At 48.5% G+C, this 26,770-nt stretch overlaps 1 protein-coding gene across 2 annotated transcripts in view; it reads left to right on the forward strand.

The window, feature by feature from the left end:
- LOC121286294 (RNA-binding protein Musashi homolog 1-like) overlaps nucleotides 1-26,527 on the forward strand; it is a 144,588-nt gene extending 118,061 nt beyond the window's left edge. The window contains exons 8-15 of one of the 2 annotated variants that reach the window (XM_041203350.1): nucleotides 9,134-9,216; nucleotides 10,333-10,450; nucleotides 11,904-11,984; nucleotides 12,168-12,287; nucleotides 14,458-14,523; nucleotides 15,030-15,184; nucleotides 19,808-19,878; nucleotides 25,190-26,527. In XM_041203350.1, the coding sequence (XP_041059284.1) occupies nucleotides 9,134-9,216; nucleotides 10,333-10,450; nucleotides 11,904-11,984; nucleotides 12,168-12,287; nucleotides 14,458-14,523; nucleotides 15,030-15,184; nucleotides 19,808-19,849 (665 nt within the window). In that variant the 3' untranslated portion in view covers nucleotides 19,850-19,878; nucleotides 25,190-26,527. The remainder of the gene's footprint in view (nucleotides 1-9,133; nucleotides 9,217-10,332; nucleotides 10,451-11,903; nucleotides 11,985-12,167; nucleotides 12,288-14,457; nucleotides 14,524-15,029; nucleotides 15,185-19,807; nucleotides 19,879-25,189) is intronic. The other variant, XM_041203351.1, reaches the window with a different exon arrangement.
- Nucleotides 26,528-26,770: the final 243 nt, after the last annotated feature.

Consider the following 26,770-nt stretch of genomic DNA (forward strand, 5'->3'; position numbering starts at 1 on the left):
TGCCCAACTCTCTCTCACACCTTTCCTCCTGCTCCCCGAAGCGAAAATTGCACATTTCGAGGTACTTTTTACCTAAGCAGGTCCAGCAAATTGGGAAACTCCCTGACTCCAACTTGATGCCTCGGTTGCCAAAATCCAGTCCCAAGTGTTTTACAGCCAGCCAATAGACTATTTTTGCATTCAACTTCTTGTGTTGGGGAGCCTTTTCATGCAACGCAAGAATCCACAGCCAGTAAGTGACTCGTCCACCTGTCTCTGCTTCTGTTGGAGGGTGCAATGTTGACGAGATCACTGGGGAAAGCTCCTTGCTTTTTAACCACTGTCTGAACTGAAGGGTCTGTCTAGATTGTATGGATAAGCCAGTGTAATGAATTGAACTCTCAATCTTCTGATACAGCATTGAGACTGCTCCAAATGGGCCAAGCTGACACCATCTTCGGTGGCGATTAGTCTCACAGACCAGGATAAGCCCCATTTTCATAACTGCTGAGTTAGATCAGTTCAGCAGGGCCAGCTTATTTTTGGCCTCAGTGCCCTAGGCTGGGGAGGAAAATCAGCCAGTGTGTCAGCTCCTGCTAACTGCCTAGTGAGTCTCACTGTAGCAGAGGGCTGAGGGCCTAGCTGTAATGCCTTCTCTTGTTGAATGTGCTGCTAACAGTACCTGCCCAGGCTCTTACATCGGGAATGGCCATTGACAAAGCATTAGAGGGTAAATGACACCTTTGGGACAAAGTTCGAAGGAATAAAAACCATAAAATAAGTCTGTCTTGGCTCAGTGGCAAGACTTCCCACCCCCTTTTCCCGTTCTCCCCTCCCCGTCTCCTTGCCTCCCCTCTCCTTGCCTCTTCTACTTTCCATTTCCTTTTCCCGCTCTTCAATTCCTCCTCCTCACTCCTTTTCCCCCCTTGCCCTTTCACGAGTGGGTGACCAGATTTTCAAAAGCCGAAACCAGGACATGTTGATTCTGGGGGAGGGGCAGTTGAAGGTAGGAGGTCCTGTGCGGAAGGTGTACAGCCAGAGTTGGCAACCCTATTAAGACACCCAATTATTGAAGACTGCAGTTATGTACCACAGACAATCCCAGCCAGAATCCTCTATTCTACTCTATCTTTACTGTGCAATGTACACTGGTAAAAACCCATCTCCATTTTAAAATCCTTGTTTATTTTCATTTGCACGCTTGGTTCTAACAATAGATATTTCAGCCAGAAGTTGGATTTTAAACTGGCAAACGTATCTCAAGTGTGGGAGATTTTGTTGGCACCCAGAGCCACGAGTAGGAAAGCGTGCGATCTTTCAATGAGAAGTTTGGCTGAACAATCCGCTGCTCAAACCAAACTTGCCTGCCGCTTTACATAGCACTGATTGGCGGTTTACTGATGGGCGCTGCCTGGCCACCCCATCGAGTGCGGCTTGTGGTTGGCAACACACCTGTCAATCTTCTGTCGTCACCCAGAGGCTGATTGCCTCTCGGCTCTCGATGAGAAAGTTATCCACACGTGCGGGAGCGTCTTGGCGCAGCCTCTTAACGGACAGCGGGTGGGCGCAGTTCCACTTCCCAGGGTGCAGTGCAGCACAAGAGAGGGTTTTCATGGGTTTTGCCAACAGAAGACAGAACACGAGGGGCAGGTTACAGGGGAGGGGACTCTGGGAAGCTGAAAAACCAGGACATTTAAGTAATTTGGAGAAAACTGTCTGGACGCAGAGACATTTAGTGGAAAACCTGGATGCCTGCTCAGCCAAACTTTAACCCCCTTTGTTTGCCCTTTGCCGGTTTTTCCTCATTCCCTGTTAACAGCCGTACACAAGCCCTGTTCCAGTGCCTGGCGGAGCTCAGGCGTTTTTTGCATGGGATAAACTCTGTCCTGTCTGGGTGGTGCTTTCCGTTAACACGTTCTCAAATTGCATAGCGAGTAGACTTTTATACCAAAAAGAGTTCAGTGTGTAATTTTTGTTTTGACTCTGTGTGGTGTAGCAGGATGTGTGGTGTAACTGAGCTGTGAGCTTAGTCTTGCACCACACACCTTCCAGGCCTGTGCTGGCTGGCAGAGTGTCAAGGCGGGTCACCGATTTGAATCTGCTGCCTGGTTATTGATTATGCAGGACTCTGCTCTCTCAGGTTTTCCACTGCTTTTAATTATTTCATGGCATATAATTACTTGAGTTCTCCAAGTCTAGTATTTCAAAGTGTTTGAAGCTGCTTGTTCCCATTTCTACAGTTTGGGATATGGCTTTTACAGATTGCCCTCCTCCTGATCTGAAGCTGATTGCAATTTACAGGTGCCCTCTGGTACCTCAATCAAATGCCCTTTCTTGCCATAGCTGTGCCAGCTCTTTGAGAGAGTTATCCCAGTTAGTCCCAAACCCATATTGTTTCTCATCGAGCCATAGAATGGTTACAGCACAGAAGGAGGCCATTCAGCCTGCGCTGTCCATGCTCACTCTCTGCTAGTCCCACTCCCCCACCTTTTCCCTGTGACGCTGCAGTTTTTTTTTTCTTCAGATAATTGTCTAGCGTGATTGAATCTGCCTCCGCTACATCAGATCCTAGCTACTCACTGCATAATGTTACATTGCTTCTTTCTTATGCCAATCACCTTAAATCGGTGGCCCCTGGTTCTTGATCCTTCTGCCAATGGGAACAGTTACTCTCTTAACTACTCTGTCCAGACTTCTTTGTCATGGTTTTGAACACCTCTATCAAATCTCCTTTTAACCTTCTCTTCTCCAAGGAGAACAGCCCCAGCTTCTCCAATCTGTCCATGCAATGGAAGTTCCTCATCCCTGGAACCATTTTTGTGAATCTTTTCTGCACCCCCTCCAGTGCCTTCACATCCTCCCTAAAGTGTGGTGCCTAGAACTGGACAGAATATTCCAGTTGAGGCTGAACCAGTGTTTTATACAGGTTTACCACAACTTCCTTGCTTTTGTACTCTAACTCCTATTTATGGAGATCAAGATACCATACGTTTTATTAACCACTTTCTCAACCTGTCCTGCCACTTTCAATGATATGTGCTTATATATGCCTCAGGTCCCTCTGCTCTTGCATCCCCTTTAGAATTGCAACCTTTATTTTGTATTGCCTTTCCTTGTCCTTCCTACCAAAACGAATCACTTAATGTTTCTCCGCATTAAATTTCATCTGTCACTTGTCCGTCCCTTCTACCAGCCTGTCTATGTCCTCTTGAAGTTCATCATTATCCTCATTACAGTTCACAATATTTCAACATTTGAATTTTTGTCCTGTTCACCCAATTCTAGGTCATTAATGTAGATCAGGAAAAGCAGTGGTCTTAAAACTGGCCCCTGGGGAACCCCACTATAAAACTTCCTCCAGTCCGATAAGCACTTCTCCCTATATGTTGTCACTTAGCAGCATTGATGCAAAATTGGCTACTGTTCCTTTCATTCCATGGGCTTTAACTTTGCTGACAAGCCTATTACGTGGCACTTTATCCAATATTTTTTGGAAGCCCATTACCAAATTCAACCCTCTCTGTTACTTCATCAAAAAAATTCAAAGTTAGTTAAACACAATTTGTTCTTAACAAGTCTGTACTGGCTTGCATTTTCTCTACTTCATGTATCGAATCCCCTTGGGTCATAACATTCAGCTGCATAGAATAATTTCTCATCCCCCTCCTCACACCCCTCACCGAGTATTTTGCCAGTTTTCTTAAATTTTTCTCAGATGAGTTGGTGCCTGCAAGTAGTTTGACCAATTCTCTGCTCACCTAATGTCTGCATTGCATGTACTTTCCAGTGGGGTTGGAGGGGGTGGGGAGCGGGCACAGTGAGTGGTGGGTTGTGGATGGTCTGCTGGAAACTCTGACCAATTCTCTCCCCTCCCCATGCCATCCCCTAAACCCCAAACAAATCCATGTATGCTGTACTTTGTTTAAATTAACTGGAAATTATAAAGAGCTGGTGTGAGTATAAGTGACCTTGAAACTGAGTTTGTCATTAAAACCTAACTGGTGCACTAATGTTCATTAAAAATGGAAATCTGCTGCCCTCACCCAGTCTGTCCTGTATGTGACTCTGGTCCCACGCCAATGTGGTTGACTCTTGACTGCCCTCTGAAGCGGCCTTATCCGGCCACACATTTGCATCAAAACCGCTGATGGTTAACGAAGGCCCAACCTCGCATTCTCAAAGGCAACTAGGGATGGACAAAAGATGCAGGCCTTGCCAGTGATGTCCATGTCCTGTGAACTAATTAAAAAATAAAACATTCTCCTGAGAACCAGAAACAAAAGAAAAGTAAATGTACTAGAACAACGACTGGCGCAAGTGAATCTGGCAAATTTGCATTGGTGTTTGCAGACTGTGCCTCAGGAGCTGATGTGACTGTGGTTCACATAGTGCAGCCGCAGTTCAAAACCACTGACCTCTGTTCAGAGAGGGGCAGTCTGAGGATGGTTTAGAGGTTTTCAGTGAGGTTCCCGGTGCCTGGGCTTTGGCACTTAGTGGATAATGAGATGTTAAAGTGACCCATTTAAATGAACAATTATCGGATTAGTGTTGGCAGAGGTGAGAATTAGAGGCAGTAATCCACTGCTGACATGTGCATTGTGTGGACGGGCCAACAGAGCAGCCACTGAAAGGAGTTGCACGGCACCATTCCCATCACTGACGCTGCCAGAGACGGCCCTGCAACATGAAAGAACATAGGAACAGGAGGAGGCCATTCAGCCCCTCAAACCTCTGCCATTCTACCCTACTACCTTTGCTCCACATTTAATGAAAATTCTGTCTATCTCGGTCGTGAAAGCTCCAATTGTCCTCCAGCATCTTTGGAGTAAAGAGGATTTCGGATTTTCAATACCCTTTGTGAAGTGCTTCCTGACATCACCTCGAATGACCTAGCTCTAATTTGAAGATAATGACCCCTTGTTCTAGATTTCCCCATCACAGGAAATAGTTTCCCTGTTACCCTATCAACAGATATGGGTACGGTAGCATAATGGTTTTGTTACTGAGACTAGTAATCCAGAGGCCTGGACTGATGGCAAAGAAGGAGAACTTAGATCCCACCCTGGCAGCTAGGGAATTAAAATTTGCTGAATGGTGACCACAAAACTACTGGAGTGTTATAAAAACCCATCTGCTTCACTCATGCCGTTGGGGAAAGGAAATCTATCACCCTTACTGGTCTGGCCAAATGTGACTCCAAACCCTCAACATCATGGTTGACTCTTCCATCTGAAATGATGGAGTAAACCAGGGCAACAAAGAACGGCAGTGGTTTTAGAAGGTGGCTCCCCACCATCTTCTCAAGAGCAGTTAGGAATGAGCAATAAACTTTGGCCTTGCCAGCGATGCAGACACCTTGTGAGTGAATAAAATAAAAATATTTTATCACTTTAAACACTTCAATTAGATCAAACTTGTAAACTCAAGGGTGTGCAACCCATTCTCATAATTTAACCCCTTTAGGTCCAGTGTCATTCTGGTAGATCTGCACAGCAGCCCTTCTAAGGCCAGTGTATTCTTCCTGAGGTTCAGTATCTAGAACTGGCACATGGGATTTTGAAAGCTCCCCAGGCTCTGTGTTGCCATGATGGTGAACAGACCAATTCTTAGCATTATGATAGTTACGAGGAAAAGTAAATGCTTTTATAGGAATTTGGCTCCCGAGGCCGCCACCCACCTCACTACTTCCAGTGGCTTCCAGCTCAGCAGACTTTACACTGTAAGATTCCTGTGTGGCAGCACATATTTGGTGCAGGAAGAACAATGCTGAACATTGTTTAACATAAGGGGGAATGGTTCGGAGAAAGGGGTCGAACCTGCAACACTTTGTATTATTCATGTGAACAGAGTTGTAATGAATTATTAATGGCGGAGATTGAGCAGGTGTGAGAGCATGATTTCAATTACAGCCCAACAGCAGACATTGTCGGCTGTGCCTGAACTTCCCCATCGATACTTTAGACACAGCTTCCAAGATGCACCCAGTCCTCCTGAAGGCAGACGTTAGGAAACTCTCGTTAATCCTTCACAGGGTCCCTGGGAATTTACTGCTGAGGGTTCATGAATATGTTATCCCAGTAGATTTATTTTCTATTCATAGGATTTGCCACAATTGCCCATCCCTAGTTGTCCTTGAGAAGATAGTGACGAGCTGCCTTGAACCGCTGCAGTCCCATGTAGTATAGATACACCCGCAGCCCTAGTTTCTAGAGTGGTTTGTTACGATGGCTGGGCCATTTGAGATGGCAGTTCAGAGTCAACCACATTGCTGTGCATTTGGAGTCACGTGTAGGCCAGACTGGGGAAGGATGGCAGATTCCAACCCCGCCCCCCCAACCCCTTTTGAAAGATATTAGTGAACCAAATGGGATTTTACAATCCATAGTTTCATTATCATTATTAATGAAACTAATATTTTATTCTAGGTTATTAATTGAATTTAAATTCCCACAACTGCAATGATAGAATTTGAGGCCATGCCTCCGGAGTATTAGTCCGGTCCTCTAGATAGTCCAGTAATGTAACCACTATGCTACAGTTCCCTTGGGTTTAAAGTCTGCCTGGAAATGTGTTAAAGATTTGCTTGAAGGAGATGTGTGTGAGCAGCTGTCCTGTAGGGGCTTGGAGTGGCTTAGAGGGGCAAGATGGCGATTGACTGTTCCATTCCTGGTAATTCTCCCTTTGAGTCTTTCGATCTGTGGAGGCTTTCAGAAAGCATGCTGAATATAATGAAAGACGGAGGGGTATCAGAGTTTGGCATCCAAACACATCAGCAGATCTTAGCTTTATCCTATCACCCTCCCCTATTGACACAACCATCCAGACTTGATGGAGCAGTTGGCTTCCTCTCTGCTTGTGTGTCCCTTGCTGTGTTTATAGTTGAACGTACGCAATGATTTAGTGCCATTATGTTGAGCAAATGGCAGACCTTTTGTGTGTGAGCTGACCCAGTTATTTTTAACACTATATTTGGCTGTAGAGGCATCACAGTTAAGCCCAAACCTCTCCTCATTCAGTGCCTACAGACAAATGGGTTTCTAGCAGAGACCATTAGATGGTGATTAGCAGAGAGAGTCCTGGCTGACTTTCCCCTTTCAAACCCAGGTCATAAATACCAGTTTACAGTTATGTGACCCTTAAGGAGAATGGTCTTCTGTTCTTGGGACAGGTTTGGATGGGGGGAGAGGTGGGGAAATCTAGCCTTGCTCTTATAGCTGCCTCAAGAACAAACTGAGTGTTCTATTCCCCAACACTGATCCCTCTCCTTCAGCAGAAAAATCAAACCACCCTCCTCTACAAATGTTTATATTTTCACTAACATCAGCTAAGCTGAGTGAGAAAAGTTTAGTTTTCTGTCTGAAGGAGCTCTGATAAACTCCTGAAGTGAGGGCCTAGGGAACTGGTATCAGCCTGTACAGTCCCTGAGAGCCCTCTGCTGCCCAATCTAAGGTTTGCAGGATGACACAGACCTTCACACGGCCTATTTCCCACTCTTCCTGCAATGTGCGTCACACTCCTGCTCTCTCCTTCCCCTAGCCAGACATCAGTCAGGCTGCTCTTTGCTGCTTTGTGTCAAGATTTGGCTGCTAATCAGCTCCAGGGGCTGGCTCTCCGCATGAACTTCACTAAAACTTGTGTCTGGATCGTGGAGGCTGTTTCCCAGCCCTTGATTTGTTGTGTCTATGGAATGGATATATGGGGTGGGGGAGGGGGTAGTGCTCTCATTGGCTGTGATCCCATAATATTACATAGAACGTAGGGTGCAAAGCCATTTGGCCCATCTGCTCTATGCTGGTGTTTATGCTCCCTATGAAGTCTCCTACACAACTTCATCTCATCCGATCAGGATATCCTTCTATTCCTTCCTCCCTCATGTAGCTTCCTCTTAAATGCATGTACGCTATTTATCTCAACTACCTCACATTCTAATCACCCACCGGGTAAAGAAGTTTCTCCCAAATGCCCTTGTGGATTAATTAGTGACTATCTTTTATTTATGGCTCCAATCATTTTCCCTTCCTAGTGTGGGGACCCTAAGGCCAGTTGGAATTCCAGTGCTGCTGCAGGAACATAGGGGCAGGAATAGGCCATTCACCCCCTCAGGCTGCTTCCTGCACTTCCAATTAGATCAAGACTGAGCTGTTTATTACCCCCATCAATCTGCCTTGGTGCCTGGTCCTTAATACCCTTGCTTAAAAAAAAACTGGCAACTGTCACGAATTTGAAATTTTCGGATCACCAAACCTCAACAGTGTTTTCGAGGGAAGAGTGATGCAAATTTTCATTACACTTGAAGACACACTCCTTCACATCACCCCTTGGGGGGAGACAGTGGTGTAGTGGCAATGTCACTGGGCTATTATTCCAGAGGCCCAGGCTGATGTTCTGGGGACCCGGGCTCAAATCTCACCATAACATCTGGTGGAATTTAAATTCAGTGAATGAAACCTGCATTATAAAGCCAGCCTCAGTAATGGTGACCACGAAACTATCGTCAATTGTTGTAAAAGCCCATCTGGTTCACGAATGCCCTTTAGGGAAGGAAATCTGCCGTCTTTACCTGGCCTAGCCTATATGTGACTCCAGACCCACAGCGATGTGGTTGACTCTTAACTGCCCCCTGAAATGGCCGAGCAAGCCACTCAGTTCAAGGGCAGTTAGGAATGGGCACAGATGCTCGTCTAGCCAGCGATGCCCATATCCTATGAAAGATTACATTTTTTTAAAAAGCCCTGGAAGGTCCAGCTCTAATTTGTCCCCAGCGGAAGAAAGTTTCCTATTAAATCATTTAATCTGAAAACACCTCCATTAGATCACCCTTTGGATTTCTATACTTGAAATACAAGACTGGGCCTTGAATTCCGTTATTGTAGCAAGAACTGGAGCTTAAACCTCACAGCTCCTTATCTCAGTATTTAAAACCATCCCCAACAACTAGAGTCAACATGGTCGCATAGAAAAGCGACTGCAGCAATCAGCTGGGCAAGGATTCAGAGGGGTGTGATGTGGAAATCCCAGTGCCATTTTAATTTGCTGTTTCTGTAAATGGTAACTTTCCAATTTCTGTTCCCTGTAGGAAAGGGGGTGACCAGTGGGTCACTGAGGGGAGGGTTCACTGTTGCTTAAAGCCTTCACATCTCTGATTCTGTTTTAGGGTTTGGGTTTGTGACATTTGAGAGTGAAGATATCGTGGAAAAGGTTTGCGAGATTCACTTCCATGAAATCAACAACAAGATGGTGAGTGAGGAGCAGGCGTGTGCGCTTTGGGGTCAAGTGCTCCATGTGTTATGTGGGAGAAGGTTTGTGTTGTTTGAGGGGAGAGGTCGTGTCTTGCGATGTGGGAGGAGAGGCCATCTGTGGTGTGGGGGGAGGGGTCATGTTGGTGTGGAGGAAGGGCCATGTCTTACGGTGTTTGTGGAGGAGGGAGGGGGGAACAAGGGCCCGCATGTGACAATGTTGGGGGAAGGGGCCTTGTGTGCTGCAGGGGAAGAGGGTGTGTATGGTGATGTGGCGGGTGTAGGGGTTGCCTGACTTGTATTTACCTTTGTTTGTTGAATTGGTCCTGAGGCAAACTCGAGCACATTTTTGACATGAATGTTTGTATTTCAGAGAATTTCTTCCTTAGTTCCTGTCTGCCAACTTACTCAGTGCTTCCCGGTCTCACTGCAACAGACAGCTTTTTGAGCCTGAACAGCAGCTGGCTCTGTTATAGGAGTTCCATCTCTAGATTGATAGCTAGGAGCTTTGGCCCAGACACTTGCCTTAGTCTAATTTAAACCTTGAGAAAAATCGCAAACTCTCCCTCAGGACTCGCAAAAAAAAAAAATTGGAGAATTTTCAATGGGTTTAACAGGGGCAGTGATTTCCTCTGCTCACCTATGTCGTTGGCTCAGTGGCTATTTACATCTGGTCACTGGCCTGGGATATGCTGCGGCGATTATGATTTTGATCTTGATTTGAGCAGTAAATGCTTGAAGTGGGGGCATTAAATCGGGGTTGAATTACCCTCTCCCCATGTAGACCTGTGTTTTCTCCAGCATTGACTGTTAGATAGAGATAGGGCCCGAGAATTCTGGCTAATGGCTGTCAAGGCCCCAACGCTGGGGAACTGAGTCCAGCTCTAGTCTGCCCACTCCATCTCCTGCTCTCCAACTTGGATGGGCCAGCACCATGCCAAGGGCTGCATTTGGGCCATTAATCCCTCAGGAAGCTCCAGTCATCGTCCTTATTTCTAACCCTCGTTCCTGTGCTGTAGCCCCTGTAGCATGCTTTGCTTCATTGCATGTGTGTGAATGATGGTGCTGTTGACTCACTGTAAGAAAGGAGCTAACTGATCTATTTGACTTGGCATAGGTGGAGTGTAAGAAGGCACAGCCCAAGGAAGTGATGTCACCAACAGGAACAGCCAGGGGGCGCTCTCGAGTAATGCCGTATGGGATGGATGCCTTCATGTTGGGGATTGGCATGCTGGGTAAGAGTGGCGATTCAGCCGCATGTAACCAGGCCCTGAAATCTCTCCACTTCCACTCTCCCTTCCAGGCACTCTCTCCCACCTTCCCTCCCTCCGCTTTCCCGCTCCCCTCCCCCCAGCTCCTCTCTCCTGCCGCCCCCCCCAACTCTCCCGTTCCATCTTTGTCCCTCTCTCACTTGTCCCTTCTCCCTCCCAGAACCTAAATTCATTTCTTTACATCTTTCTATGGCTGATGTCACAGGCAAGGTGTTGCCTTGGGTTTATTTACAGAAAAATGGGGCAGAATCCTGGAAAAGCAAACCCCTCCCCAAACTGCAGTGAAAGTCCCACAATCCCAGGCAATGCAAATGGAATTCAGCCACTGTAAACATTAGGCGCTGACTATGGATTTTTAATCCTCCTCCTTCCCTCCCTCTGTGAGGCAGTGGCTCTAACTGGGGGAACACTTTTGTGGCCACTGCTGATGCTCCATTCCTGTTACCCGGCTATTTCCCACCCCTGTTCACTATCCACGAGCCTTATCACATGGTGAAACTGGTACAAGTGCAATGATTGACCGATAGTGGAATGTCCCTCGCCCCTCCCCTCTGGTAGTCTTTTCATGACCACAATGTTACCTGGGGCCAGTCAGTCACTGTGAAGAATTCTGTAGCTTGTGTAAAACATATGTTCTTATGTTCAATCATGGAAATAAGAAATTGGAGCAGAAGTAGGCCATTTGGCCCCTCAAGCCTGCCCTGCCATTCAATAGGATCATGGCTGATCAGCCCCAGGCCTCAACTCCTCTTTCATGCCAGCTCCTCATACCCTCAACTCTCCGATATTTCAAAACTCTATCTACCTCCTCTTTAAATACTTTCAGTGATCTAGCCTCCACAACTCTCTGGGGTAGAGAATTCCAGACATTCACTACCCCCTGAGAGAAGAAATTCCTTCGCATCTCAGTTTTAGATGAGTGTCCCCTTATTCTGTAACTATGTCCCTTAGTTCAAGATTCCCCCACTAGTGGAAACATCTTCTCAACATCTACCCTATCAAGCCCCCTCAGAATCTTGCACATTTCAATAAGATCACCCCTCATTCTTCTAAACTCTAATGAATAAAGGTCAAACCTGTTTAGCCATTCTTGATAAGTCAACCCCTTCTTCCCAGGAATCAGCCTAGTGAATCTCTTCTGAGCTGTCTCCCATGCCAGTATATCCTTTCTTAAATACGGGGGCCAAAACTGTACATAGTACTCCAGGTGCAGCCTCACCATCACCCTGTACAGTTGTAAAAAGACTTCCCTATTTTTAAACTCCAACCCCCCTAGAAACACAGGCCAAAATTCCATTTGCCATCTTAATAACTTGCTGCACCTGCATGCTAACTTTCTGTTTCATGCACAAGAACATCCAGATCCCTCTGTGCTGCACTTTTTTGGAGTTGTGAATTTGCTATCTCTTTCTTGCAGGGTACCCAGGTTTCCAGGCTGCCTCGTACGCAAGTCGTGGTTACACAGGACTTGCTCCCGGTTATACCTACCAGTTTCCCGGTATGTTGGGCTGTTTGTGCCAAGAGGTTTACCAACGCTAAGCTCATTTTCCCCTGATCCCTTAGATTAATTACTAAAAACTCTCCCTATTTTCAGTGAACTTTCTTTAGTTGAATGTAGTGTTGCGGCTTTGTTTTAACGTCTCTCTTATTTAATTTCCTTTCTTTGTATTCCTCTTTCTAGGGCCATTACTGCTGCCTCCAGCCACCACACTTCCATCTTCAGCCGGGAGGGCTGGACAGTCTGGAGTGCAAACGTCACAGTGGCCTCCATCTATGCTGCTGCAGGATTGGCCAACAGGAGGTGAGCTTCTGTAGGACAGGACAGGGCCTACCATGTTTGACTTTATACCCCCACCCTCTGACTGCCCCCTTGGCTCTGGGAGGAAGAGGTGGCAGTGGCATATAGTGGTAATGTCACTGGGTTAGTAATCCAGAGCACCAGGTTAATGCTTTGTCATGGCAACTGGTGAAATTTAAACTCAACTAATAAAATCTGGAATTAAAAGCTAGCATCAGTAATGGTCACCGTAAACCATTGTCGATTGTTGTAAAAACCCATCTGGTTCACTAATGTTCTTTAAGGAAGGAAATCTGCCTTCCTTACCTGGTCTGGCCTACATGTGACTCCAGACCCACAGCAATGTGGTTGACACTTAACTGCCCTCTGAAACCTCGCAAGCTACTCAGTTGTATCAAAATGTGACAAAATGGCTCCTTCCCTAACAGCACTGTGGACTGCAGCTGCTCACCAAAACCACCTTAAGGACAATTGGGGTTGGGCAATAAATGCTGTCCAAGCCAGTGGCACCCACTTCTCTTCTTGTAATTTAAATAGTGAAGAGAAATATTTTGGATATTAACATTTTTCAGGTGGGATCAATAGGGATGAAGAGAGGGCAGGATAATTACATGGTTTCAGATTAATTTGTACCAGCAGCTTTAATATGAACCTCAAGGATCTGGGCTCACAGTCTCAATGGAGTCTGTTCTCAAAGTGAATAAGGCCCCCAGAGTACGGGGTGGGGAGGCGGTTGTGGGGGACGGTCACAGTAAGGGGGTGTGCTCAATATCCAAAATATTTCCTGTCAATGTTAAAATGGCTGCACAATTAATTCAGTGGGGGCAAGTTTAATGAAACATTTTCCATTTTTGCCCCTCCCTCAAGTCGCACAATTCTCCATCTCTGTATCACTTTGTAATTTAAACTGTGCTGATTGGCTGAAGATTGTTTGAGGATGGTTTTCGGGAGAATCACTGGCAAGGTGGGCTGAAGCTCAGATTATATTTCCCCTTGCTTTTCTAAAACAGCCATGTTGAAAACTTGACCAATGTAATGTGAATGGATGTCCACTGGGTAGCAGTGTTATACACAAATCTATGCTGGTGCAGTTTCAAATTGCCTGTTTTTAAATGAGTTATTTTCTAACCCAACTAAACCCGCTGTCTGTTTTTGAAGCTGCTGAGGACTGTGCTGCACGCCCACCCTGTAACATGCTGCGTCCCAGTAGGGCTCCTGAGATCTGTGACCTCCAAGAGTGACAATCAGTGAACTTAGGGGGTGACTTGACCCAGAGACTCTAACTCTTTACCTTCTGTAACAAGTTCAAGCTGGTGTCCTCACTGGGTGAGAATTCACCATTGCAGTTGTTTATGAAGGAATTTGCCAGTATGGGGTCTCTGCACAAAAGGTCTCGCTGACTGTAGGATTTAATGCTCTGACATTGTCTCTCTCCCGACCCCCTCTTGTAAAGAAGCTGATTTATCAAAGTACAGTTCCACTGTGGACACCATTCATCTGTATCCTTGCCAAGGAGTATCGGCTGATCATTTAACCACATGAGAGCCACAATGGAGTCTTGACCTGGGTTCAGCCAGTATCCACTGACCAACACAGCTGGGAAGGAGGAATTTTGGTCCAGCTTTCTGTCTCTAACCCAGGCACATCAAAGCTAGTCGTATCGAAGTTAACCTCACTCGCCTATTCGGGTTAAGACCAACTAGCTCAGCACAGACCAGGATGCAAACCTGAGTTGCCCCAGGCCTAAAGGGCCCCATTTCCACACCCTATTAAGTCACCAGAACGTAGTTCACAGGTGTATTGTCAACTTGTGAAAGTTACTATTGTTTCAGAATCAAGTCTTGATGAAGACAGATTGCCGGTGTCCAGGTGCAAGCTCTGTTTACAGTCAATCTCAAAGTGTAACTGGAGCAGAGAGGCAATTAGCAGAGGGTCACAGGAAGCCATATCTTCCCTGGCTGTACTCCTGGAACTTGCTTGGTGGCAGGATCTGGTTATGTAGAGTATCTGGAGGAGAATAGCACTCTGCTCAGTTGGCTAGTGGAGTGCGGTGTCTGTCATATGTGACTCCTGCTCCAGGGCAGAGATGGTTTATTGATGGTGGATCTCAGGTGTTGTGTTGATCTCTCTCATTCTTCCTCTCTTCCTCCAACTTCCCCCCCATCTCTCTCAGCAATCCCCCTCACTGCGTATGGACCAATGGCAGCAGCTGCAGCAGCGGCGGTGGTTCGAGGGACAGGTAAGGAAACAGGCTGAAGCTGGACTCGCACCAGAATCACTCCAGACTCACACTCACACTGTACTCAATCCAAATCACGACCAACTCACCCTGGAATCACCACCAACCCCGGAATCGCTTCCACCCTAGAATTGTACTCCAAAATCATCCTAACTGTGCTCAGCCCAGAATCAGCCACACCCGACACTAAACCTGGAATGATTCTTACTCTGGAGTTATCCCCCCTCTACACTCGCCTCGAAATTACGCTCCAGAACCATCCCCGCTCTGCACTCACTCTGGGATCAGCCACACAGCTGAAAACGCCCTCACCCTGTACTAGCCCCGGAATTGCCTCTCACTGGCCTAATCTGTACTCACTCCAGAATCACTCCCACTCTGGAATCAGCCACATCCCACACACAATCAGTAAATGGTCAGTGGTCTGGGATGGGGTCGATCAGTAACTGGCCAGAGTATACGATCTGTATTGATGAGTCCACTGACTTACCACTTGTTTTTGGCAGGTTCAACCCCAACCCGCACGGGAGGCTTCCTGGGCACCACCAGCCCAGGCCCCATGGCAGACCTGTACGGGGCAGCTAATCAGGACTCTGGGGTCAGCAGTTACATCAGTGCGGCCAGCCCTGCCCCAAGCACTGGATTCGGCCACAGTCTGGGGGTAAGTGTCACCCTGAACTCACTGGGAGAGCAAGAGACCAATTATCACTCTGAACACCAGGGGTCAGTCATGAGTCATCAAACTGCCAGGAAGATGTAACTAAGATCCCAGTTATCCTCCATTTCAAGTGTGTGACCAATGACGTGGTGATGATTTATGCCAGGGTGTTTTTAATCCTACTCTATGGCCTTTTACAGCCTACCTGCCCTCTGATTCTCACTAGGTTTCTTGCTCTGTGGACCTCTGGGGCTCATCCCCATTGTGACCAGTCATGGGAGGTTGGCTTGATTCAGTTCCAGGGGAGGACAGCACTGGAAATGGGAATGCTTTTGGACTGTGCCAGGTTATTCCAACAAATGTGGAGGGGCTGATTTAACATAACCCCACTGTCTTTCCTGCTTCCTTGAGGAAGTGCTTGACCTTCATTTGGCAACTGAGTATGACTGAAACAGACATGTGTTTGTATGTGCGGGGGAATGGCAGGCGTGGACCTTAGTGTAAAGTGTTGTAAGGCTCATGAGTGTAAGTCTCTGGAATGGCCCCACTTGGGGATTGTCACTCTTGGCAGCAGGAGCTCAGAGAATGACAGGATTCAACCTGAGAGGCGAGGGGAGAAGTGGGTGCCTGGCGCACCTGACCCCACTTCTGAATGAGGACTTGGGGGGGGGTAGTGGTTTGTGTCTGTGAGGAGATGGGGTGTGGGGGGTGGTGGTGTGTGTCTCTGAGGAGATGGGGTGTGGGGGGGTGGGGGGTGGTGGTGTGTGTGTGTCTGAGGAGATGGGGTGTGGGGGGTGGTGGTGTGTGTGTCTCTGAGGAGATGGGGTGTGGGGGGGGTTGGTGGTGTGTGTGTCTCTGAGGAGATGGGGTGTGGGGGTGGTGGTGTGTGTGTCTCTGAGGAGATGGGGTGTGGGGGGGTGTTGGTGGTGTGTGTGTCTCTGAGGAGATGGGGTGTGGGGGGTGGTGGTGGTGTGTGTGTCTCTGAGGAGATGGGGTGTGGGGGGGGTGGTGGTGTGTGTGTCTCTGAGGAGATGGGGTGTGGGGGTGGTGGTGTGTGTGTCTCTGAGGAGATGGAGTGTGGGTGGGGGGTGGTGGTGTGTGTGTGTCTGAGGAGATGGGGTGTGGGGGTGGTGGTGTGTGTGTCTGAGGAGATGGGGTGTGGGGGGGGTGTTGGTGGTGTGTGTGTCTCTGAGGAGATGGGGTGTGGGGGTGCTGGTGTGTGTGTCTGAGGAGATGGGGTGTGGGGGGTGGTGGTGTGTGTGTCTCTGAGGAGATGGGGTGTGGGGGGGGTTGGTGGTGTGTGTGTCTCTGAGGAGATGGGGTGTGGGGGTGGTGGTGTGTGTGTCTGTGAGGAGATGGGGTGTGGGGGTGGTGGTGTGTGTGTCTGTGAGGAGATGGGGTGTGGGGGGGGTTGGTGTGTGTCTGTGAGGAGATGGGGTGTGGGGTGTGGTGTGTGTCTGAGAGAAGGTGGTGTGTGTCTGTGAGGAGATGGGGTGTGGGGTGTGGTGTGTGTCTGTGAGGAGATGGGGTGTGGGGGGGGGTGGTGTGTGTCTGTGAGAAGATGGGGTGTGGGGGGGGTGGTGTGTGTCTGTGAGGAGATGGGGTGTGGGGTGTGGTGTGTGTCTGTGAGGAGATGGGGTGTGGGGGGTGGTGTGTGTCTGAGGAGATGGGGTGTGGGGGGTGTGGTGTGTGTCTGTGAGGAGATGGGGTGTGGGGGGTGTGGTGTGTGTCTGTGAGGAGATGGAGTGTGGTGTGTGTCTGTGAGGAGATGGGGTGTGGGGGGTGTGGTGTGTGTCTGTGAGGAGATGGGGTGTGGGGTGTGGTGTGTGTCTGTGAGGAGATGGGGTGTGGGGGGTGGTGTGTGTCTGAGGAGATGGGGTGTGGGGGGTGTGGTGTGTGTCTGTGAGGAGATGGGGTGTGGTGTGTGTCTGTGAGGAGATGGGGTGTGGGGGGTGTGGTGTGTGTCTGTGAGGAGATGGGGTGTGGGGTGTGGTGTGTGTCTGTGAGGAGATGGGGTGTGGGGGGTGGTGTGTGTCTGAGGAGATGGGGTGTGGGGGTTGGTGGTGTGTGTGTCTCTGAGGAGATGGGGTGTGGGGGGGAGTGGTGTGTGTGTCTCTGAGGAGATGGGGTGTGGGGGTTGGTGGTGTGTGTGTCTCTGAGGAGATGGGGTGTGGGGGGGGTGGTGTGTGTCTCTGAGGAGATGGGGTGTGGGGGTTGGTGGTGTGTGTGTCTCTGAGGAGATAGGGTGTGGGGGGGTGTGGTGTGTGTGTCTCTGAGGAGATGGGGTGTGGGGGTTGGTGGTGTGTGTGTCTCTGAGGAGATGGGGTGTGGGGGGGGGGTGTTGGTGGTGTGTGTGTCTCTGAGGAGATGGGGTGTGGGGGTTGGTGGTGTGTGTGTCTCTGAGGAGATGGGGTGTGGGGGGGGGTGTTGGTGGTGTGTGTGTCTCTGAGGAGATGGGGTGTGGGGGTTGGTGGTGTGTGTGTCTCTGAGGAGATGGGGTGTGGGGGTTGGTGGTGTGTGTGTCTCTGAGGAGATGGGGTGTGGGGGGGGGGTGGTGTGTGTCTCTGAGGAGATGGGGTGTGGGGGGGGGGGTGTTGGTGTGTGTGTCTCTGAGGAGATGGGGTGTGGGGTGTGGTGGTGTGTGTGTCTCTGAGGAGATGGGGTGTTGGGGGGGTTGGGTGTTGGTGGTGTGTGTGTCTCTGAGGAGATGGGGTGTGGGGTGTGGTGGTGTGTGTGTCTCTGAGGAGATGGGGTGTGGGGGTTGGTGGTGTGTGTGTCTCTGAGGAGATGGGGTGTGGGGGGGGGTGGTGTGTGTCTCTGAGGAGATGGGGTGTGGGGGGGGCGGTGTTGGTGGTGTGTGTGTCTCTGAGGAGATGGGGTGTGGGGTGTGGTGGTGTGTGTGTCTCTGAGGAGATGGGGTGTTGGGGGGGTGGGGGGGGGTGTTGGTGGTGTGTGTGTCTGAGGAGATGGGGTGTGGGGTGTGGTGGTGTGTGTGTCTCTGAGGAGATGGGGTGTGGGGGGTGTTGGTGGTGTGTGTGTCTCTGAGGAGATGGGGTGTGGGGGGGTGGTGGTGTGTGTGTCCCTGAGGAGATGGGGTGTGGGGGGTGGTGGTGGTGTGTGTGTCTCTGAGGAGATGGGGTGTGGGGGGTTGTGTGTGTGTGTCTCTGAGGAGGATGCTGGGTGTGGGTGAGGGGTGGTGGTGTGTGTGTCTCTGTGGAGGATGCTGAGTAGCCATCGGTTCCTGTGAGGAGAGCCGCTGTAATTCTGTGTCATCCCTGGAAAATGGTTCAATCATTGGCCAACCTGGTCTCAAGGACCATGACAACTGTCAATTGTTGCGAAAACCCATCTGGTTCACTATTGCCCTTTAGGGATGGAAATTTGCCATCCCTACCTGGTCTGGCCTACGTATGACTCCAGATCCTACCATTAACACCCCTTTTGTCTTGTGTCCATGACATCTTTGTCAATATCCCCTGAGCCCCCACCCATCCCTGACTTTCTATTTAGCTCCGCCCCCTCTTAAACAGTATAAAAATCCATCACTTTTCTACTTCTCTTTAGCTCTGAAGAGGAGTCATACGGACATGAAACATTAATTCTGTTTCTCTCTCCACAGATGCTGCCGGACCTGCTGAGTTTTTTCCAGCGTTTTTCTGTTTTTATTACCACAGCAACCTGCCTGGCTCTTAACTGCCCTCTGCAGCAGCCTCCAAGCCACTCCATTCAAGGGCAATTAGGGATGGGCAACACATGCTGACCTTGCCAGTGACACCCACCACCCATGAATGAATAAAGGGTAAAGAAAAATCCTTCAGTGTGAGCTGGGAGAGGGGCAGTGCTGGAAGGATGAAGTGACAACTCTCTCAAACCCTGCCCCATATCTCGGATTCACACCAGCAAAGCAACCAACAGATTTTGTTTCTTTTTATAACCCATGACCTTTCGGAAAGGAAAGCTGCCACCCTTCCTTGGCCTGGTTTGCAGGTGACTCCAGTCCCGCACCAACACGGTTGACTATTAACTGCCCTCCGAAGTACCGAAACTACTACTACTGGAAGTTTAAGGAGAGAAGCCCATCATTGCTGCTTTCTTTGGGCAATAAATGCAGCAATACCCAGATCCTGAGAGTTAGATAAGTGAATAAAACCCCTTAAGTCTGCTTCATAGCGTGTATGTCCCGGGAAAGACGTTTTGAGCCTGATTTTTAAAAACTGCTGATTTCAGGATAGATGACGGTGGAATGTGATGTGAATGATAAAGAAGGATATTCAAGAGCGCCATTTAATAACTTTTCCTCATCCCAAGGCATTTCCCAACCGATGTAGCGCAGTCCCTGTTGGAGCTTAAGAAACACGGTGAACTAAAGATGATTTAGACGTTGGCGTTCACTGGGCCCTCGCCGACCTAGCAAGTTTCTATTCAGCACCCTGAGTACCTCTCTTCCCATCATCATCAACGCCCCCACCCCCCGGCCCCACCCTCATTTTATTTCAAAAACTGCCCAAGGGCTATGAGGCAAGGTACTCAGTGCCCCGAGATTTAAGTGACCCCATTGATTGCCCAGGTTTTCATGACCTCTGTCCAAGTCTCTGCTCACTCTTCCCCTTCTCTCCTCTGTTTCAGGGGCCTTTGATTGCGACAGCTTTCACAAATGGTTACCACTAAAGCAGAGGCACGAAAATCTGAAAAAGGAAGTAAGTTGTTAAAATGCCATTGCTCTGAGATGTTGCTTGGTTGTCTTGTATGATTTATTATTGTTTCGTGAGCATCTTAATTCCCTACAACACCCAGACCATAAATATGTGATGGGAGGATCCGGGCTTTGATTGCCAGTCCATTAATCACCTGATCGCTTGCCAACTGGCTTCAGCACCCAGAAACTGGGAAGGAAAAGACACAGAGAGAGGCGGCGTTGAAACAAATATAGATAGAAGCTTAAAATTACAAAGAGATATCAAAATGGAGTAAAATGTGGCAAATGGATGTCCATGTAGAATGGTGAAAAGTTAGAAATAGTAGCGATGTGAAATTAAGGGTCGGCCGTGACTGTTTTTGAGCACTGGAGAGTTCTGGCATCCACAGCCCAGGCGCACATACTTCTGCTGTGAAGTACACCAGCTAACTAGCTGGGTTTCATTCTCTCTTGCCAGAGGGAAGCAGGTAGAGTGAGTACAAGAATTTGCAAAGTTAGCAGGCATCCCCATGGAAGCCTGCTGTGCCAGCTGTATGTCAGCCAACACGGCAAACCCAAGAGCAATCACTTAACAGCTAAAAGCTCACCTGCCGAGGACTGCAGTTCTTAACTTCAAACGTGTACAGCATGCAATGAGAGCAATGTTACCACACACAATGTGATAGAGCAACAGCCTATTCTGGCCCATCAAAATCTTCGTCTGAATCTTCTACAGCAGAACAACATGTGACCTCGCCCTCTGGCAAGCTGGCACTTATGCTATCATTGCCCCCCCCCCCCCCCCCCCCCCCACCCACACTCCCCCACTTTCTCTGCCCCTATCATTCCACCCCCCCCTTTCTTGGCCCCTATCCTTGCCCCCTGCCCTGCACCACCTGGCAGAGTGATGGTACGTTGCACACTGCAGAGCCGTCTCCTCATGAAGCAACAACCCTCACCACCATCTGTCAGGTGAGAAGCTGGACAGCATGAGGGCAAGGGATGGAGGCTGCACCCTAGACAGCTTCTTTCTGCCCTGGCTGTACATGAAGAACTAATTCAAGTGAGATATCAGTAACCTCAACCCCAATTCCCTATTCAGCAAAGGTCCCACACATACACCTTACCTTCGATCTGTCACTGACCATCACGGGTTCATCATGGCTATATGGCTGAAAAAATGGCAACACAAAATAAGCATTTCAAACCAAATTTATAAATGACATCACGGATGAATTAAGTGTGGTAGAGACGGGTTCAATCAAAACTTTTGAACGAGAATTGGCTAAGCACCTGAGGGGCAAAGAGCTCCAAGCCTACAAGGAAAGGGCGGGGTAGTGGACGAGGTGAGTCGCTCTTTCAGAGAGTTGGTACATAGATGATGGGCCGAATGGCCTCCTGTGTTGTAACCAATACATGATTCTATAATGCATTCAAACTTAAACTTATCAACCTTGTGCATTCCCCTGGTGCCTGTCTTCCATGTGTCTCTGCCTGTCCTAGTGCTCCTACACAGTGCTATCCTAGTGGCTGCAGTGATGGAGATTACAGGCTTTGGAGGCTGATCCTGAGCAGCTCTGAACCTAGAATGCTCGACTGGGGGCAGCAGTCTAGGCTGATTGGCTGTCAGGCAAAAGCAGGGGCACTGGCGGAATGGCTGCTGGGGGCACGAATACTGGCATCCCAAGAGAGGACAGCAGGATCCTGCTCCCTGAAGCCACTGCCACCCTCCTGGTTGGAGGAGCAATCCGAGTAATTGAGGATAGACTACTGGATGGCGTGACCTGCTACAATTTCCTTTGAATTCTGGTATCCACAGTCAAGATGGCAGCAGCCTGAACTTCCATTGCAGAATTTTAGTGGAAGCTGCTGGTGCTGCGATGGAAATGGCCGTGGACCATCAGGTACAACAGTGTAATTGGGTGTCTCAAGTATTGTTGACAAGAGTTGGTTACTGCTTATATTTTGGCTCTGTGGTCTGCACTAAACCCTGAGGCAAGTTGATACCTGACTCCTCCGTGCTCCTTGACATTGAGGGTAGCTTTCTATCAGGCTTCCCGATGAATTAAGCATTTTGTTTTGTGGACCCTCCTCCTCCATCAAAATCCTCACCTGAACCTTCTGCAGCAGACCCCATGTGTGACCTCTCCCTCTGGCGAGATGGGGAGGGGGGGTCTGAGCATTTGAGATGGGGAGGGGGGGGTGAACTGGTCCATGCCCTATCATTGCCCTCTGCTGTGCACTTTTGCCTATTGCCTCAGTACAAGGAGACCCATTTCTATGCTTATCTCTCTGAGCAACTTTTCCCATTCGACCTCATCACCAAAACCTTTTACAAGAAATGCACCACCGACACCCCCCCCTACCAAAGCCCACCTTTCCTCTTCTCCAACTCCAGCCCAGAGTATCAAGGCCTATCCATCCATCAGAGAAACACATGGTCATGAATATAAAGCTCTGAATCAGAGCTGAGAGCTTCCTTCAGTTATTTTATTAACTCATGCTAAAAACATTGAAGGACCAAATTATGTTGGATCCCAATTATTAAAGCCTTGCCTCAGGCCCAGAGACTGAAAAGTCTCATTCTCCCCTGCCTCTCCTCCACCCACACCCCTCTAATCTCACCCAGCCCCAAGGCCATATGGCAGATACATTCTCTCCATTAATGGCCTCCTCCTCTTTCAAGCACCAGCACCCCCTTCCCCACATTGAACACTCTATCCCCCCATGACAAACATTCAGACCACCCTCCCCATCTCAAACGCTCAGAAACCCCTCCCCATCTCAAACACTCAGACCCCCCTCCCCATCTCAAACACTCAGACCCCCCTCCCCATCTCAAACACTCAGACCCACCTCCCCATCTCAAACACTCAGACCCCCCTCCCCATCTCAAACACTCAGACCCCCCTCCCCATCTCAAACACTCAGAACCCCCTCCCCATCTCAAACACTCAGACCCCCTCCCCATCTCAAACACTCAGACCCCCCTCCCCATCTCAAACACTCAGACCCCCCTCCCCATCTCAAACACTCAGACCCCCCTCCCCATCTCAAACACTCAGACCCCCCTCCCCATCTCAAACACTCAGACCCCCCTCCCCATCTCAAACACTCAGACCCCCCTCCCCATCTCAAACACTCAGACCCCCCTCCCCATCTCAAACACTCAGACCCCCCTCCCCATCTCAAACACTCAGAACCCCCTCCCCATCTCAAACACTCAGAACCCCCTCCCCATCTCAAACACTCAGAACCCCCTCCCCATCTCAAACACTCAGAATCCCCTCCCCATCTCAAACACTCAGACCCCCCTCCCCATCTCAAACACTCAGAACCCCCTCCCCATCTCAAAGACACAGAACCCCCTCCCCATCTCAAACACTCAGACCCCCCTCCCCATCTCAAACACTCAGACCCCCCTCCCCATCTCAAACACTCAGACCCCCCTCCCCATCTCAAACACTCAGGCCCCCTCCCCATCTCAAACACTCAGGCCCCCTCCCCATCTCAAACACTCAGGCCCCCTCCCCATCTCAAACGGTCGGACCCCCCTCCCCATCTCAAACACTCAGAACCCCCTCCCCATCTCAAACACTCAGAACCCCCTCCCCATCTCAAACACTCAGACCCCCCTCCCCATCTCAAACACTCAGACCCCCCTCCCCATCTCAAACACTCAGAACCCCCTCCCCATCTCAAAGACACAGAACCCCCTCCCCATCTCAAAGACACAGAGCCCCCTCCCCATCTCAAACGGTCGGACCCCCCCTCCCCATCTCAAACGGTCGGAACCCCCCTCCCCATCTCAAACGGTCGGAACCCCCCTCCCCATCTCAAACGGTCGGACCCCCCCTCCCCATCTCAAACGGCCTAAAAATTAGAACCAGGCATTTTGAGAGTGAAGTTAGGAAATACTTCTACGTGAAAGGGCCTTAGGACTTTGGAACTCTCTTCCGTAAAAGGCAATTGATGTCAATGATCAATTGTTAGTCTTCAATCTGAGATTGGTAAATTTTTGTTAACAAAAGATATTGAGGGATATGGAGCTAGTCAGAGATCAGCCATGATCTTGTTAGATAGCAGATCATGCTCTAGGGGTTCTCGATGGCCTTCTCCTGTTACTGCTGGTTCGTACAACTTCTGCTAGATACACACAATATCAGGTGAGGGCATGTCTCGCCATGTAGAACGGCAGTGATTGTCTAGGCTCACTCAAATGTAGAATGGCCGAGTGCTTGGACAGTGCTCAGTATCAATGGGACCAGACTCCAGAGGAATCGACACCTTCAGCTTGGGGAATGATGGAGAAGGAAAACTGTCTCTTGTGTGTTCTGGATCCTTCAGAAACAAAACTGACTGAACACCTGGAGCCCCTCATCCCTCACAAACAGGGTAGGAGACTGGAATATGTTCCAGTGTGGCTTAGCTGTTGGTCATCTTCTTTGTCCCACAGTCAAGAGAGTGTGTTAAACTGTCTGCATCAGCTTTTGAGAGGGTGGGAGGGCTCTACCCTTTCCTGTGAGCCCTCATTATGTGCCTGCTGCATCTTCTTGTGGCTCAGTGTAGCTGTGTTTCAGTCTGATCCCACCATCACCTCTGCACAACCTCCAGGCAATCTTTTTGTTTCTGTAAATGTTATTCTCAGCTTATCCCTCAAGCTCAGGAATGGGGCCACATTTTCCCAACTCCCAGGTTGTGGGAAGGATATTTGCTGTTTTGATTTCCCTCCCTATTACACTTACTAATGGACTGAGGTTGCATTAATAAAGTGTCTCTCGTGACTTTGGGACATCCCAAAACATTCTCTAAACAGTGAAGTTGGTTTGAAGTGTAGTGGGATTTGAACGTATGACACTCCGACTCAAAATGCAAGAATGCCACTACTGAGCCAAGGCTGACAGGGGTACACCTGTTGGCATCTAGGATCCCAGGGGCACGTTTTCTAGTGGATCGCCCACTGACTACCTCACCTCCACTTCTGGTTGGGACAGTGTGTGTTTACGGCCCTGAGCCACATTGAGATTCCTTTTCCTGCTCATTTACAAAGCAAATCACCGTTTTAAAGTCCAATGACATCACTTAGAGAGAGCTGAGATTCTCGCAGGTTCTGAAGTGGGTTGAGTTGTTGCTCTGCAGCACACAAGGGGCTCCTGTAACCATGCTGCCTGAAGGCGAGTACACTCCCAGGTTGTTGCTGAATCAGCCCTGTGAAAACAAGAGGTCAGGAAAACACGCAAGTTGCAGTTTGTTGCTTTGGAAGCAAATTGGCACATTTTATAGCTGCGTTTGGACCCAATAATGGCAGCTGTCTTTGTTTCTCTTCCCTCCAGGGCCCCAGCCTATCAGCAAGAGGAGGAGGAAACATGGGTTTTGGTGGAGCTCAGGCGACTTTTTAATAATTTTACTGCACACACTGACTTACTACCATAAACTCAACTCCGACCACCCCACCCCATCAACCGAAGAAAACATCTCACTCCTTCACTAACATTTAAAGTTTACGCTTTTGTTTTTCCTGATTTTTTTTTTGTTTAATTTATTTTATTTTATTTTTTTTAGCTTAATGATCGATCAGTTTTAAGCCGTGTCTTCTTTTTTGTTGTTGCTTATTTGAAAGTGTTTAGATGCATTCTTTTTAAAATGGGAGTTTTGTGATTGTATTAGAAAATTTTCCTAAGGACGTTTTTCTTCATTTTTTTGACCATTTTTTGGCCAGATCTTGTTTTTAATGAGTAAGAGCTAAAGAGGGTAATGTAAAACACTCCTGAAGAAAATGGAATCTTATCTAAAAAACAATTTATTTTGATATTCTTTGTAAATGTCATCTATTAACACTGAATTCCAGTTATCATGGAACAAAAAAACAACATCTGCAGGACAAAAATGTATATTTTGGTAAAAAAAAACACTATGAATCATAAAAGTATTTTTTTCTGAAATTGGATAAAACATTTCTGTAAAATATGTAAATAGAACAAGCTGGATTTGTATTTGCCTTCTGCACAAAAGGTTCTTTTTTGAGTACGGTAGTATTTTTTTGAGAAAAGGGGAGGCCCGTGGCCCCTACACAGCCTAAGACTTAGCAATACTGTAGATGACCTTTGACTTCCCAGGAGATTCTGTAGTTGACGTCGTAAGGGGCTAATTTACTGTAGAATTGTGTTTTTTTTCTTTGACTTCTCATTTAAATGAAGGACATTGGTAAGAAATGAATGGTACCTCAAGAGGTCATAAAGCTGCTAAACAAAAAGAATAAATAAATAAAATCCACACACTACATATCTATAAAGGTTGTGTAGGCCGGGCCAGGTCTCCATTTTTTTGACCCTAGTTTGAGAAAGAATGGTTGTTGCTATAGCTACCACTATTTTACCTCAGCTGGTCACTTCCACAAAGCTGTCAACTCTCCTGGTTTTTATCCGTAGTACTCGTACATGCTTAGTCTGTTTTTTGTTTATTTTAAACTCTTGTGAACAGCCTGCACTTCCAATCAGCTGCAAGGTGCATTCTAACTGACCTTGCTTACCTTGAGTAATGTAACGTGGAAACCAGTGCCTTCTCGGCTGTCAATATGAAAAGGAAGAGGAATTTCTTGAGCATGAGCAGTAGAGCCAAGTCAAGTCATACCACTGTTTACCGTGAAGGGCAAGCTTGCACGTTAGGGTTGCTGGGGGGAGGGCCGGTTGGGGGGGGGAGGGGGGGTTGTGGGGGGGCGGGGGGAAGTGGTGGTAGGACTTGTGGGGGAGGGGGGGGTGGGTGGGTGGCAGTCTTCACTGCATTTTAAATTTTTCTTTTAATCTCCCTATTTCACCCCCGCCCTCCTTCACCTAAATGTCTCTGCTGGGGTGTTGGGATGAGTAGGAGGTTCAGGAGAAGAGGAAGCCCATGCTGTTCCTGAGCATCTGCTGGTA

Source organism: Carcharodon carcharias, chromosome 13, assembly GCF_017639515.1.
Source record: "Carcharodon carcharias isolate sCarCar2 chromosome 13, sCarCar2.pri, whole genome shotgun sequence".
Taxonomy (NCBI): domain Eukaryota; kingdom Metazoa; phylum Chordata; class Chondrichthyes; order Lamniformes; family Lamnidae; genus Carcharodon; species Carcharodon carcharias.